At 38.7% G+C, this 14,086-nt stretch overlaps 2 protein-coding genes across 2 annotated transcripts; both read left to right on the top strand.

The window, feature by feature from the left end:
* The first annotated feature begins 361 nt into the window (after window positions 1–361).
* LOC146656930 (beta-microseminoprotein-like) lies at window positions 362–2,131 on the top strand. The gene is made up of 4 exons (XM_085424708.1): window positions 362–445; window positions 607–688; window positions 790–895; window positions 998–2,131. The coding sequence occupies exons 1-4, from the start codon at window positions 443–445 to the stop codon at window positions 1,125–1,127; spliced, it is 321 nt and encodes a 106-aa protein (XP_085280834.1). The 5' UTR covers window positions 362–442; the 3' UTR covers window positions 1,128–2,131.
* A 1,717-nt stretch (window positions 2,132–3,848) lies between these two features.
* LOC146656931 (beta-microseminoprotein-like) lies at window positions 3,849–5,600 on the top strand. The gene is made up of 4 exons (XM_085426875.1): window positions 3,849–3,932; window positions 4,094–4,175; window positions 4,277–4,382; window positions 4,485–5,600. The coding sequence occupies exons 1-4, from the start codon at window positions 3,930–3,932 to the stop codon at window positions 4,612–4,614; spliced, it is 321 nt and encodes a 106-aa protein (XP_085283001.1). The 5' UTR covers window positions 3,849–3,929; the 3' UTR covers window positions 4,615–5,600.
* The last annotated feature ends 8,486 nt before the right edge of the window (window positions 5,601–14,086 follow it).

Genomic DNA, 14,086 nt, shown 5'->3' on the forward strand with positions numbered 1-14,086 from the left:
GATTTGGTGTATTTCAGCTCATTTAACATTTTTTTTCATCTGATTAGAAATATTGACAAACTATATCCAATGCAGCCTAGATATAAACCTTTGCTTCACAGACCGTGAATTACATATTTTTCCCCCTGAATCTCAATTGTTTTGTTTGTGTTGTATTTTGCTATACTACCATATTCAGTTGCAGACTACATCTCATTGTTCCACTGCAACAGGTATGACTTACTTTTATCTCTAAATTCAACCGGCTTACAGCCACTTATCATTAGAGAATACTGACATTTGAGTTGAAGCTGTCTTTACGTCACATTTATATGGCAAAACCACCAGTTGTTTACTTCCAAAGGTCATTGTACATGCAGTTGTTAAAAGGAAAGCGCCCTGCATTAGAAACACAATATTCACTCTTCAAAACTCTTCAGATCTGACAAATCAGACTTCCACAATGGTGAGTTTTATTTTTGCCAGTTCAGAAGAAACTCAGTTAACGGCTGATTTTGACAGGCTAAAGTAATGACAACATTATTATCAAGTGTGATGTTTACTGGTAATTAAATATACATAAGTACTTTGATGGTGCCTAATCAAACTGCAATTTTCCCCCCAAAGAAATACTTGGCTCTGGCTCTGCTGCTGTGCGCTCTGCTGTCACTGACAAATAGTCAGTGCTTTGTTAAGCCTCAGACATATGGTGAGAAAAAAGGAATAATACATACTGAAAGACATAAAGTATATTCTTTGTGCACACACATAAACATTGAAAAATGTTCATGATCTTTTTTTCACTCATAGGTATGACCCATTGTAAGGATGATATGGATGAGACATGGCATGCAGTGGGATCTAAATGGAGAAACAGTAAATGCTGGGACTGTACTTGCCAAGGATGCTGTGCTGCGTAAGTACATTTATTACTGTTATTTAAGTGGAGGAAAACATTAGTCATCTCGACTTTACATAATACACTGTTAACTGTGTTAACTTTACTTTATTGTCACAGGTATGCCACCCCACGACAGTTCCCCGACGACTGTGTGTCAGTGTTTGACTCAAAGAGATGTGAATATGTAGTGCACAAGAGAGATAACCCAACAGAACTATGCCCAATTTTTGCTGCAACGGGAAAGTGATTCAATCAATATTTAGACTCTTGAATAAAAATCCATAAATATGTCTTTGGTGAGTACCACTGAATGCAAAAACAACTAAATGAAATTATTAAAAGAAAAATGTTGGTGGTGATTCTTTTTATTTAGTCATGACTGCTATCGCCTGTCTGAGTTTGTCTTATACCCACTTCTTCAACAACTCTCTGACACTTTTTTTGACTCAGCTATCCCAACTTCCATTTCCACCCCAGCTCCAAAGTCCAAGACAGAGATCTCTCACTCTGTCACCAAATACACCATCCCTTCAGCTATGAGATGAGATGTCTCATGAAGCTCTGATTTATTTGTTCTTGGTGTTTATCTTCAGTCCCAGTTAGTTTATTCAAACACATATTAAGCTACACTGTCAGCTTGCTATAATGCGGAAAATGGGATTAAGACATTTTCACCCAATCTGAGTACTCAGTGTCATGGTTCTGGGTCTCTGACCCTGTGTGGAGAGGTTGTTGGACTTCGAGGCTTTATTTATTTGTATTATCTCTTTGTTTTGTGGTTTGGTTGGGGTTTTACATTTAGTGTATTTAGTTCTCTTCCTTTAGTTTATTCCTCCCTCAGTGTTTATCCTTTCTTGTCTAGGCTAATGTATTGTAATTGTGTTCATGCAGATGTCTGTGCGTCTCTTCAATTATCACTTTTCTTGCCTCCTCCGTGTTGCGTGGTGAAGTCTCTGTCTAAGTGTTCAGTGTTTTCATGTTTTAATTACTTCCTGTCTTATTTTGATAGTCCCTCACTGGAAACAAAACATACCTGTAATAGTAAAGCACAGTGACAACTCATCATGTGATATCAGAACTGAATATCTATTTACCTTGAAGAAAGAACTAAATCATTTTCCAAAAAATGCTGCCTGACCTTTGAAATTAAACACAAGGGAGGGGTGGTCTATCCTACTGCCCGTAACTTCCAGTAAGCTTGTACGCTTGCATGCAAACTGTGTTTGTTTAAACTTGGCATATCAAGTTATTTCTCAGATTTAAAAGAAATAAAGAAGATCTGAATATTTGTTGATTTGACTGTTTAACTAATTCTTAAAATGAGTACAAACTAATAGAAAAACGACTTTCTCGAGCACCAATTTTGGTTGTTTGCTTTTTGAGACATTTTGACCTCTTCCACATGTATGTAGCGAATCTTCCCATCTACATCTACATCCAAAGGTGTCTAAAAGGAACAGTCAATTGTTGCTCAGACTGTTGCTTTTCAGCTCTATCAAATCTGACTTCCAGGATGGTGAGTTTCATTTTTGTTATAGTTAACAGTTGTTTTGTACATTTCTGACAGGCTAAAATTATATAAATTATGGCAATAAGCAGCAATTTTATAAAACTTAATGTTTACTGGTAATTAAATGTACAGAAGTAATTACTTAGATGGTGCCTAATCAAACTGCAATGTTTGCTTTCCTCTGAAGAAATATTTGGCTCTGCTGCTGTGCGCTCTGCTGTCACTGACAAATAGTGAATGCATCAACAAAAAAATTAGAACCTGGTAAGAAAAAAACAGAAATAACAGACAGAGATAAACATACACTCACATTTTTTTAGTTCAATAGGAACTGTGCCAGAATAATATCTATCTATCTATCAACCCATTGTAAGGATGACAATAACAATTGGCATGCAGTGGGATCTAGATGGAGAGCTAATTGTTGGGACTGTACTTGCATGTTGCCGTGCCTGAGTGTTCACATTAAATTACTGGTATTTAAATAGATGGAAAAATCAATTATATTTGACTTTACATGATGCACTGTTAACTGTGTGTCTTTTGCGTTATCACAGGTGTGCCACCCCACAACGGTTCCCTGATGACTGTGTGTCAGTGTTTGACCCAGAGGCATGTGAATATGTAGTGCATAAGAAAGACGAACCAACAATACGGTGTCCAGTTTTTAGTGCAGTATTGAAGTGATTTGTTTTTTATGGCGTTCTGGAAGTCTGAAGATGGGTGTTTCATATAAATGATGCCTTTCATATCACTTTCGTGCCATTTTTCAAAATGCCTGTTAGTCGTTTTAGATTCTTGAACAAGAATTCATATGAAACCAACTCTCAGTCACTTTTTCAGCTCAGGCATCTCAACATTCAGTTCCACAGGCAGAGATTCTTGAGGTTAGACATTTGAAATCCATAATTCCACTCAAGTGATCTAAAGAATATGAGCTTTCAGTATTCATCCAGAATTTTTTTTGTTACTTTAAATTTTCTTTTGTCATTAATCAGCTTTTTCTTATGTACCTTTAAAGATGTTCAGCTATTTCCAACTTTAAAACTTCTTCTTTTCAGCTTTCAACAGTTCTGCACTTTGGCTTTCAGGACAATGATTTGGTGTATTTCAGCTCATTTAACATTTTTTTTCATCTGATTAGAAATATTGACAAACTATATCCAATGCAGCCTAGATATAAACCTTTGCTTCACAGACCGTGAATTACATATTTTTCCCCCTGAATCTCAATTGTTTTGTTTGTGTTGTATTTTGCTATACTACCATATTCAGTTGCAGACTACATCTCATTGTTCCACTGCAACAGGTATGACTTACTTTTATCTCTAAATTCAACCGGCTTACAGCCACTTATCATTAGAGAATACTGACATTTGAGTTGAAGCTGTCTTTACGTCACATTTATATGGCAAAACCACCAGTTGTTTACTTCCAAAGGTCATTGTACATGCAGTTGTTAAAAGGAAAGCGCCCTGCATTAGAAACACAATATTCACTCTTCAAAACTCTTCAGATCTGACAAATCAGACTTCCACAATGGTGAGTTTTATTTTTGCCAGTTCAGAAGAAACTCAGTTAACGGCTGATTTTGACAGGCTAAAGTAATGACAACATTATTATCAAGTGTGATGTTTACTGGTAATTAAATATACATAAGTACTTTGATGGTGCCTAATCAAACTGCAATTTTCCCCCCAAAGAAATACTTGGCTCTGGCTCTGCTGCTGTGCGCTCTGCTGTCACTGACAAATAGTCAGTGCTTTGTTAAGCCTCAGACATATGGTGAGAAAAAAGGAATAATACATACTGAAAGACATAAAGTATATTCTTTGTGCACACACATAAACATTGAAAAATGTTCATGATCTTTTTTTCACTCATAGGTATGACCCATTGTAAGGATGATATGGATGAGACATGGCATGCAGTGGGATCTAAATGGAGAAACAGTAAATGCTGGGACTGTACTTGCCAAGGATGCTGTGCTGCGTAAGTACATTTATTACTGTTATTTAAGTGGAGGAAAACATTAGTCATCTCGACTTTACATAATACACTGTTAACTGTGTTAACTTTACTTTATTGTCACAGGTATGCCACCCCACGACAGTTCCCCGACGACTGTGTGTCAGTGTTTGACTCAAAGAGATGTGAATATGTAGTGCACAAGAGAGATAACCCAACAGAACTATGCCCAATTTTTGCTGCAACGGGAAAGTGATTCAATCAATATTTAGAGTCTTGAATAAAAATCCATAAATATGTCTTTGGTGAGTACCACTGAATGCAAAAACAACTAAATGAAATTATTAAAAGAAAAATGTTGGTGGTGATTCTTTTTATTTAGTCATGACTGCTATCGCCTGTCTGAGTTTGTCTTATACCCACTTCTTCAACAACTCTCTGACACTTTTTTTGACTCAGCTATCCCAACTTCCATTTCCACCCCAGCTCCAAAGTCCAAGACAGAGATCTCTCACTCTGTCACCAAATACACCATCCCTTCAGCTATGAGATGAGATGTCTCATGAAGCTCTGATTTATTTGTTCTTGGTGTTTATCTTCAGTCCCAGTTAGTTTATTCAAACACATATTAAGCTACACTGTCAGCTTGCTATAATGCGGAAAATGGGATTAAGACATTTTCACCCAATCTGAGTACTCAGTGTCATGGTTCTGGGTCTCTGACCCTGTGTGGAGAGGTTGTTGGACTTCGAGGCTTTATTTATTTGTATTATCTCTTTGTTTTGTGGTTTGGTTGGGGTTTTACATTTAGTGTATTTAGTTCTCTTCCTTTAGTTTATTCCTCCCTCAGTGTTTATCCTTTCTTGTCTAGGCTAATGTATTGTAATTGTGTTCATGCAGATGTCTGTGCGTCTCTTCAATTATCACTTTTCTTGCCTCCTCCGTGTTGCGTGGTGAAGTCTCTGTCTAAGTGTTCAGTGTTTTCATGTTTTAATTACTTCCTGTCTTATTTTGATAGTCCCTCACTGGAAACAAAACATACCTGTAATAGTAAAGCACAGTGACAACTCATCATGTGATATCAGAACTGAATATCTATTTACCTTGAAGAAAGAACTAAATCATTTTCCAAAAAATGCTGCCTGACCTTTGAAGTTAAACACAAGGGAGGGGTGGTCTATCCTACTGCCCGTAACTTCCAGTAAGCTTGTACGCTTGCATGCAAACTGTGTTTGTTTAAACTTGGCATATCAAGTTATTTCTCAGATTTAAAAGAAATAAAGAAGATCTGAATATTTGTTGATTTGACTGTTTAACTAATTCTTAAAATGAGTACAAACTAATAGAAAAACGACTTTCTCGAGCACCAATTTTGGTTGTTTGCTTTTTGAGACATTTTGACCTCTTCCACATGTATGTAGAGAATCTTCCCATCTACATCTACATCCAAAGGTGTCTAAAAGGAACAGTCAATTGTTGCTCAGACTGTTGCTTTTCAGCTCTATCAAATCTGACTTCCAGGATGGTGAGTTTCATTTTTGTTATAGTTAACAGTTGTTTTGTACATTTCTGACAGGCTAAAATTATATAAATTATGGCAATAAGCAGCAATTTTATAAAACTTAATGTTTACTGGTAATTAAATGTACAGAAGTAATTACTTAGATGGTGCCTAATCAAACTGCAATGTTTGCTTTCCTCTGAAGAAATATTTGGCTCTGCCGCTGTGCGCTCTGCTGTCACTGACAAATAGTGAGTGCATCAACAAAAAAATTAGAACCTGGTAAGAAAAAAACAGAAATAACAGACAGAGATAAACATACACTCACATTTTTTTAGTTCAATAGGAACTGTGCCAGAATAATATCTATCTATCTATCAACCCATTGTAAGGATGACAATAACAATTGGCATGCAGTGGGATCTAGATGGAGAGCTAATTGTTGGGACTGTACTTGCATGTTGCCGTGCCTGAGTGTTCACATTAAATTACTGGTATTTAAATAGATGGAAAAATCAATTATATTTGACTTTACATGATGCACTGTTAACTGTGTGTCTTTTGCGTTATCACAGGTGTGCCACCCCACAACGGTTCCCTGATGACTGTGTGTCAGTGTTTGACCCAGAGGCATGTGAATATGTAGTGCATAAGAAAGACGAACCAACAATACGGTGTCCAGTTTTTAGTGCAGTATTGAAGTGATTTGTTTTTTATGGCGTTCTGGAAGTCTGAAGATGGGTGTTTCATATAAATGATGCCTTTCATATCACTTTCGTGCCATTTTTCAAAATGCCTGTTAGTCGTTTTAGATTCTTGAACAAGAATTCATATGAAACCAACTCTCAGTCACTTTTTCAGCTCAGGCATCTCAACCTTCAGTTCCACAGGCAGAGATCTGGCAATCTGTCACTCACCAAATAACAGACGTGGGAATTATTAAAGGAAAAACACATCATTATTATACTTTGGGAGACTTTTCAAGTACCTTTGCTTTACTTGAGTATTTATTAGTTAATATTTCTGAGTATTAATAGTATTATTATTTATTCTGAAAACTTTTCACTTATATTCCCTACATTTTTACACAAATATCTCTACTTTCTATTGCTGTATATGTATCTGTATATGATGTGAAGTTATGGGTTTTTTTCTGGTTTAAAGATTTTTTTAAAAGTATAAACAGCACACCTGGCAATATGTTGTTTAATTCAGCTCTGCAAATTCATAAAGAGGAGTAAACCTCAGCAGTGTAGATCAGTGTAGATTTTCACAAAGAAAATCTACTAGAGTTCATGGAAATTATTGTGAGTTGTGATTCTTTTCCCCACGCATGATCACTAAAACCCCCATCTGCCGAATCCCACTTTAACCCCTGACTATACTCACTTTTCTGTTTACGTGTGGAGGCAAAGTCACCTTCTAAAATTTAGGCAACTTAAAATAGAGGGTTTTTTTTAAGTTTTTAGTTTTCTTTGTTTGTGTTCAAGGTGATTTAATGCATTAGAATTAGAAATTCAATTGAACTAGAGTTCTAATACAATTCTAATATTGTGTTATATTGAATAGCATGAAGTCCTTTGCACAGATGGAAATGCCCAACAAAGAGCTGCTTTTAATGTATTATTTTGAGATTTCAGAGCCTGTACTTTTTCAGTTTTACTTGAGTAAGAAGTTGAATCAGTATTTGAGCTTTTTGAGCATTTTTTAATTATGTAGCTGTACTTCTACTTAAAAAAGAATGTCTGTACCTTTGCCAACTCTAACCCAGCAGGGATCAGATAATAGTAGACTAAGCTGCTTCACACTTGGTGGGTGTTTTACGGATGCAAAAGAAATTCCAGCATCGAGGGGATGAAGTTGCTTGGAGCAGTAGTTCTCGTAACTTGTGCGCGTGTGTGGTGAAGTTTTAATATTAAAACATTATTAGAAGAATAGTTAAATTACAACAGAAACTATGTAAAGCTGGTTGTGATGGTCAGAGAGCAAGTAGATGGACATAGTGGTGTCAGCCATTGGTTTTGGACACTGCACACTGATATTATATGAAATACTTTTGAGCTTTTTATATTTTAAACGCGATCTCACCTGGACAGGAGGATAGATTAAGTAATCAAATTACAATTATGAACGTTATAGTTGCAACACAAATAAATATTGCTGTGGCAGTTTTTATAAAGGCATGTCACTGCAGCACACTTTCAGCTCCAAATACAACCAAGCTATGACAGGTTATTGTTAGAAAAGAACAGAAAATTAAACGACATGTGACTTCAGTCTTGTAAAATGTTACACATGATTTTAATTGAAAGCTGTCATCCCTAGTCAGCCTGCTACCAAAACATATTTTCCTCATTGATTTCCTTCCTTTCTGATTTGTTGGTTTTCCCAAATCTTAATCTGAACCCAAAATTATTTTTTTTAAAAATCACCAGGAGCCTCTTGTTTTTGGCAGTTATCCAACCCTTGAGAATACCTTTATTAGTGATATGATCTATGCCTTTATTGTATAATCTATGCCTCAAACCGTCCTTTCTGTAACTTAGACTGAATACAAGTCATAAAACAGACTTGTTACTCAAAATTAGTGACTGAGACCATATCGAGAACATTTATAATGAGGTAAAAAGCAAGGGTCGTTTTCTGTAAACTTTTGTAGGCTTATTAGTATTTTTGCAACTTATTGCTCCATTTTGGCTTTTAAAAAGAATGTAGGTTTAATGCACATTCACACTGGCTTCACGGTGGCCATATAGGGGACACTAAAAATATTGGAGTGGCACACCAAAAACAGAATTTTCATTTTTATTATGCTGTTCTCAAAAATAGGTTCCTTGAAAAATATGACAAAAAAGAGAGACAGAAAAGAATTATATCCATATATTCACTTCCACTTATCCTTTTTCAGGGTCGCACTATCCCAGCTGTTTTAGGGCAAAAGGCAGGGTACACCTTAGCCAGGTCACTAGTCTGTCGCAGGGACACAGACAACCATTCGCACTCACATTCACACCTATGGACAATTTAGAGTTTCCAATTAACCACTAACTGCAGGTCTTTGGACTATGGGAAGTCCACACAGAAAGACCCCTGATGGTGGAACTGAACTCAGGACCTTCTTGCTTCAACAAGGCTAACCACCTTGCCACCGTGTTGCCCTGTCTAGTTAATTTCCTTTTATTAAAGTTAATATCTCTGAAAACAGGTACATATGAAAACCAAATAATAATAATAATAATAATCTGTTTTAAGCAGGAACAAATAAGTTAATGTTTCAGCTCATTGCAGGGTGTTTTCCTCTCTTTTGTGCTCACTTTTATTAGAATTATTAATTAATTATTACCAACATAGGACAGCCTTGCAAGGCTGTGTCTGGTGGCGGATGTGTCTGGAGCAGATGTGTAAAGTCCAAAGTGGCCCCAGTGTTATAGGAGCATTAAAGCATTATAAGACAACAACCGCCTGCATGGCTGCAATTTGAAACCTGACGTGTGTACACGTAAAAAGAAGAACTCACTTTTGTAGGGAATTGTGAGGTCATGGAGCATGTCAGTTGTTTAACACACAATAGGAACATTTATAGATTTTTTCCTTCCCCTGAAACCGGTTCATTTCTCTTGTATTTAATTAATTGTAGTTTTTACACTGAAACAGTGGCTTTATTATTGGTTTAATGAAAAGCTGAAACGGAACAGGATCCGGTGTTACTGTCACTGTCATCATTCACCGATTTGGAGTTCTGAAAGTGAAAGTCGGTTACTAATTGTATTTTTCTTGTTATTTACAGTTTTTTAAAAAAGAATTTAGCAAGGGATAGGGGGTGTGCAGACGGGTGGCAGGGAAATTCCTTAGAGCAAATCGCATCATTACATTACCTCTTTCAATGATGAGGATGTACACATCCTGGACAGGGGGGATCGCCGGTTTGAGCGGAGTCAAGGAGGCTGTTTACGTGAAAAGGGAAAGACCATCTCTGAATCGAGGAGGGGGCCTACGGGTACATCTTTCACCATCTTGCAATGCTGTGATTGCAGCCATTCCCCAACTCTCTGAGAATAGTACTCATGGCCATTGATCAGTGGTTGTTGATCAATGGTCATGAGAATTTGCATAATCATGATGAAGGAACTGACCTCCCAGCACATTGTTCATTCAGTGGTGCTGATTTCAGTCAATATGCAAATGTACGATAAGATTGGAGAAACCTGCAGTCAGCTGAGACTGAAGAAGTCATTTGGATGAGTGACGAAACGTTTCTCCCACTCAATACGCTATGTCCAGATGAACAGAATCAACCTTTGAAGAATGAAAGTCATGAAATATATATATATATATATATATATATATATATATATATATATATATATATATATATATATATATATATTAGGGGTGCAACGATATTCGTATCGATATTGAACCGTTCGATACAGTGCTTTCGGTTCGGTACGCATATGTATCGAACAATACAACATTTGTAATTGATTTTATAAACTTTCCTTCTGACGATGCTGTCTGTGTTGAGCGCTCAGTGAATCTGTGTTCGACTACTCCGCCTAGGCTGCACTGTCGAGCGCAGATCCACTGAGCGCTCAACACAGACAGCATAGTCAGAAGGAAGAGCGCAGGGCAAGCTAGCAAGACAGAAGTTAAGCTCTCCTTGCAAGATGGACCTCCCCCACCCTCATTCAGATCTGGCGTTTGGAATTATTTTGGTTTTCATGTGACGTATGACCCTGAAGGTAAGCAAGTCATGGACTAAAGTAAAACAGTATGTTGGATGTGCCGCGCAATGCTTAATTACATGGGTGGGAACTAGTGTGTTAGCGCAGTTAGCTCGTTAACGTGTTGGCCGTCTAGCCCCATGCACGGGCGATCGGCGGTAGCTAGTTAACGGAGATTTGCCGTGTTGTGGCGTTAAGGTCATTTCAACGAGATTAACCTGAAAGCACTAGTGGGAACACAACGAATATGACTGCACATTTACGCCGACATCATCCTAGTGCAAAGACAAAAACAACAAGCATGCTACTAACTTTAGCCGAGTCATTTAGACAGCTGTTAGCACGTGATTCTCCTTATGCTGCTGAGAATATAGCCCAGAAGAAGCGGATAGTATAGCTTTTATTTTGGAAAGAGACATTTCTCTGTAATAAACTCTCTTTTCCAAAGATGAGTGATTCCTCAATCAGATACAGCGCTCGCAAAATCGCTAGCCCGACGTCCTGGGGCTAGCGATTTTTTTCAGATGGGCTACCCTGCCCGTCGGCTATTGTAGGAAGGAAAAATATATGTCAATGCTTTTGCATTCTTTCAGAAATGTAGCTGGGTAATTATGTCATTGGCATCGGTGAGCCACTGTCAATATGTGACATATTGAAATCGCGTTTGAATTTGCGCTTGTTTTTTTGCTTTCACTTTGCAATCATGCGAACGGTGTATAGAGAGCGACAGCACTGATTGGTGAGTGATGATAATTTGTGCACCAATTCCTCTGACATCGTCTTATTAATCGTTAGCTTACTATGCAAACATGACAAGTGAAATCTTCCGCAGCTTAAACATGTAAGAGGTTGATCGCGCAGAGCATCGCTGAGCATTGTGTGAGTCCGTGTGTAAAAGCAGCAGGATATATATTTTAGTTCTGCTGAGCCAAATAAGACAGGTCAGGGTGAAGAAGTGACAGCCAAAGAAAAGCTTACCGCAAAACGGAGAAGTTATAACAAATCAGACTATAAGGCAAAAAGAAAGTGCAGCTTTATGGTTTCATGGACAAAAGAATTTCTGTGGCTGCAATATGACGAGCTAAATAACCAGGGCTGCACATAAGTGGTCCGCAGGTGCGCATTCGCTGTCAAAATAAAAAACGCGCACAAGGGTTAGGGTTAAATTTAAAAACTGTACTTTTGAGTTAAAATATATATTTATAATTTTAATAAATGACAAATTAAAAAGGCATGAACATTTTTTTTGTATCGAAAAAATATCGAACCGTGACACCAAAGTATCGAACCGAACCGTGAATTTTGTGTATCGTTGCACCCCTAATATATATATATATATATATATATATAAACACCCAGCACGCCCATGCAGGCGGTTTATCCTTCAAGCTCGGGTCCTCTACCAGAGGCCTGGGAGCTTGAGGGTCCTGCGCAGTATCTTAGCTGTTCCCAGGACTGCGCTCTTCTGGACAGAGATCTCCGATGTTGTTCCCGGGATCTGCTGGAGCCACTCGCCTAGCTTGGGAGTCACCGCACCTAGTGCTCCGATTACCACGGGGACCACCGTTACCTTCACCCTCCACATCCTCTCAAGCTCTTCTCTGAGCCCTTGGTATTTCTCCAGCTTCTCGTGTTCCTTCTTCCTGATATTGCTGTCATTCGGAACGGCTACATCGATCACTACGGCCGTCTTCTTCTGTTTGTCTACCACCACTATGTCCGGTTGGTTAGCCACCACCATTTTGTCCGTCTGTATCTGGAAGTCCCACAGAATCTTAGCTCGTCATTCTCCACCACCCTTGGGGGCATCTCCCATTTTGACCTCGGGACTTCCAGGTTGTACTCGGCACAGATGTTCCTGTACACTATGCCGGCCACTTGGTTATGGCGTTCCATGTATGCCTTGCCTGCTAGCATCTTGCACCCTGCTGTTATGTGCTGGATTGTCTCTGGGGCATCTTTACACAGCCTGCACCTGGGGTCTTGCCTGGTGTGATAGACCCCAGCCTCTATGGATCTTGTGCTCAGAGCTTGTTCTTGTGCTACCATGATTAGTGCCTCTGTGCTGTCTTTCAGTCCAGCTTTGTCCAGACACTGGTAGGATTTCTGGATATCAGCCACCTCCTCTATCTGCCGGTGGTACATACCGTGCAGGGGCCTGTCCTTCCATGATGGTTCCTCGTCTCCCTCCTCTTTCTTGGGTTTCTGCTGCCTGAGGTATTCACTGAGCACTCGGTCAGTTGGGGCCATCTTCTCAATGTATTCTTGGATGTTCCTTGTCTCATCCTGGACTGTGGTGCTGACACTCACCAGTCCCTGGCCCCCTTCCTTCCGCTTAGCGTACAGCCTCAGGGTGCTGGACTTGGGGTGAAACCCTCCATGCATGGTAAGGAGCTTTCTTGTCTTTATGTCAGTGGCTTCTATCTCCTCCTTTGGCCAGCCTATTACCCCAGCAGGGTACCTGATCACGGGCAGGGCGTACGTGTTGATGGCCCGGATCTTGTTCTTACCATTCAGCTGACTCCTCAGGACTTGCCTGACCCTCTGCAGGTACTTGGTGGTTGCAGCTTTTCTAGCGGCCTCTTCATGGTTCCCATTCGCCTGCGGAATCCCCAAGTACTTGTAACTGTCCTCTATGTCTGCAATGTTGCCTTCTGGTAGTTCAATCCCCTCAGTTCTGACTACCTTCCCTCTCTTTGTTACCATCCGACTACACTTCTCCAGTCCGAACGACATTCCAATGTCATTGCTGTATAGCCTGGTAGTGTGGATCAGTGAATCGATGTCTCGTTCACTCTTGGCATACAGCTTGATGTCATCCATGTACAGGAGGTGGCTGACAACTGCTCCGTTCCGTAGTCGGTATCCGTAGCCAGTCTTGTTAATGATCTCACTGAGGGGGTTCAGGCCTAGGGCTGAACGATTATGGAAAATAATCTAATTGCGATTTTTTGCCCCAATATTGCGATTGCGATGCGATATGCGATTATTTTTTAAGGTCTTTGTCTTCTGTATTATTAAACAAAGACAAGCAATACATCATATAGTATGGCCAATACTATATTACATTAATTTTAAACTGTTCTTTCCTGGAAGACAGACCTCTGTTATGATGACATGAGGTGATGCATGAATTGATGACTGACATTTTTATTTAACTTCTTCAATCACAACAGTATATTTGAACATACACAATAGTTTATTTTTAGCTTACAAACATCTGAGCATAAAGTGCTGACAAGGAACCCTGGTGTAAACATTAAAATGAAAGTCAGTACAATGTGCAGATTGCAGAAATATACATAAACAAAATCAGTGGCTTTACCACACTCAGTTTTTCGACATCTGTGAACTACTAGACAGTCATTCAATTAAAAAATAATATTAAATAAATAAAACTAATAAATAAAAAATACACACATCTTACTGATCTCTGCAGTCAGTAACATTACACATAAAGTGCAAACATAATAGCAATTGTATAAACACACACACAAACACGC

The sequence above is a fragment of the Rhamphochromis longiceps genome, linkage group LG12 (genome assembly GCF_057381845.1).
Source record: "Rhamphochromis longiceps isolate RC_006_pf linkage group LG12, R_longiceps_female_GT1.1, whole genome shotgun sequence".
Taxonomy (NCBI): domain Eukaryota; kingdom Metazoa; phylum Chordata; class Actinopteri; order Cichliformes; family Cichlidae; genus Rhamphochromis; species Rhamphochromis longiceps.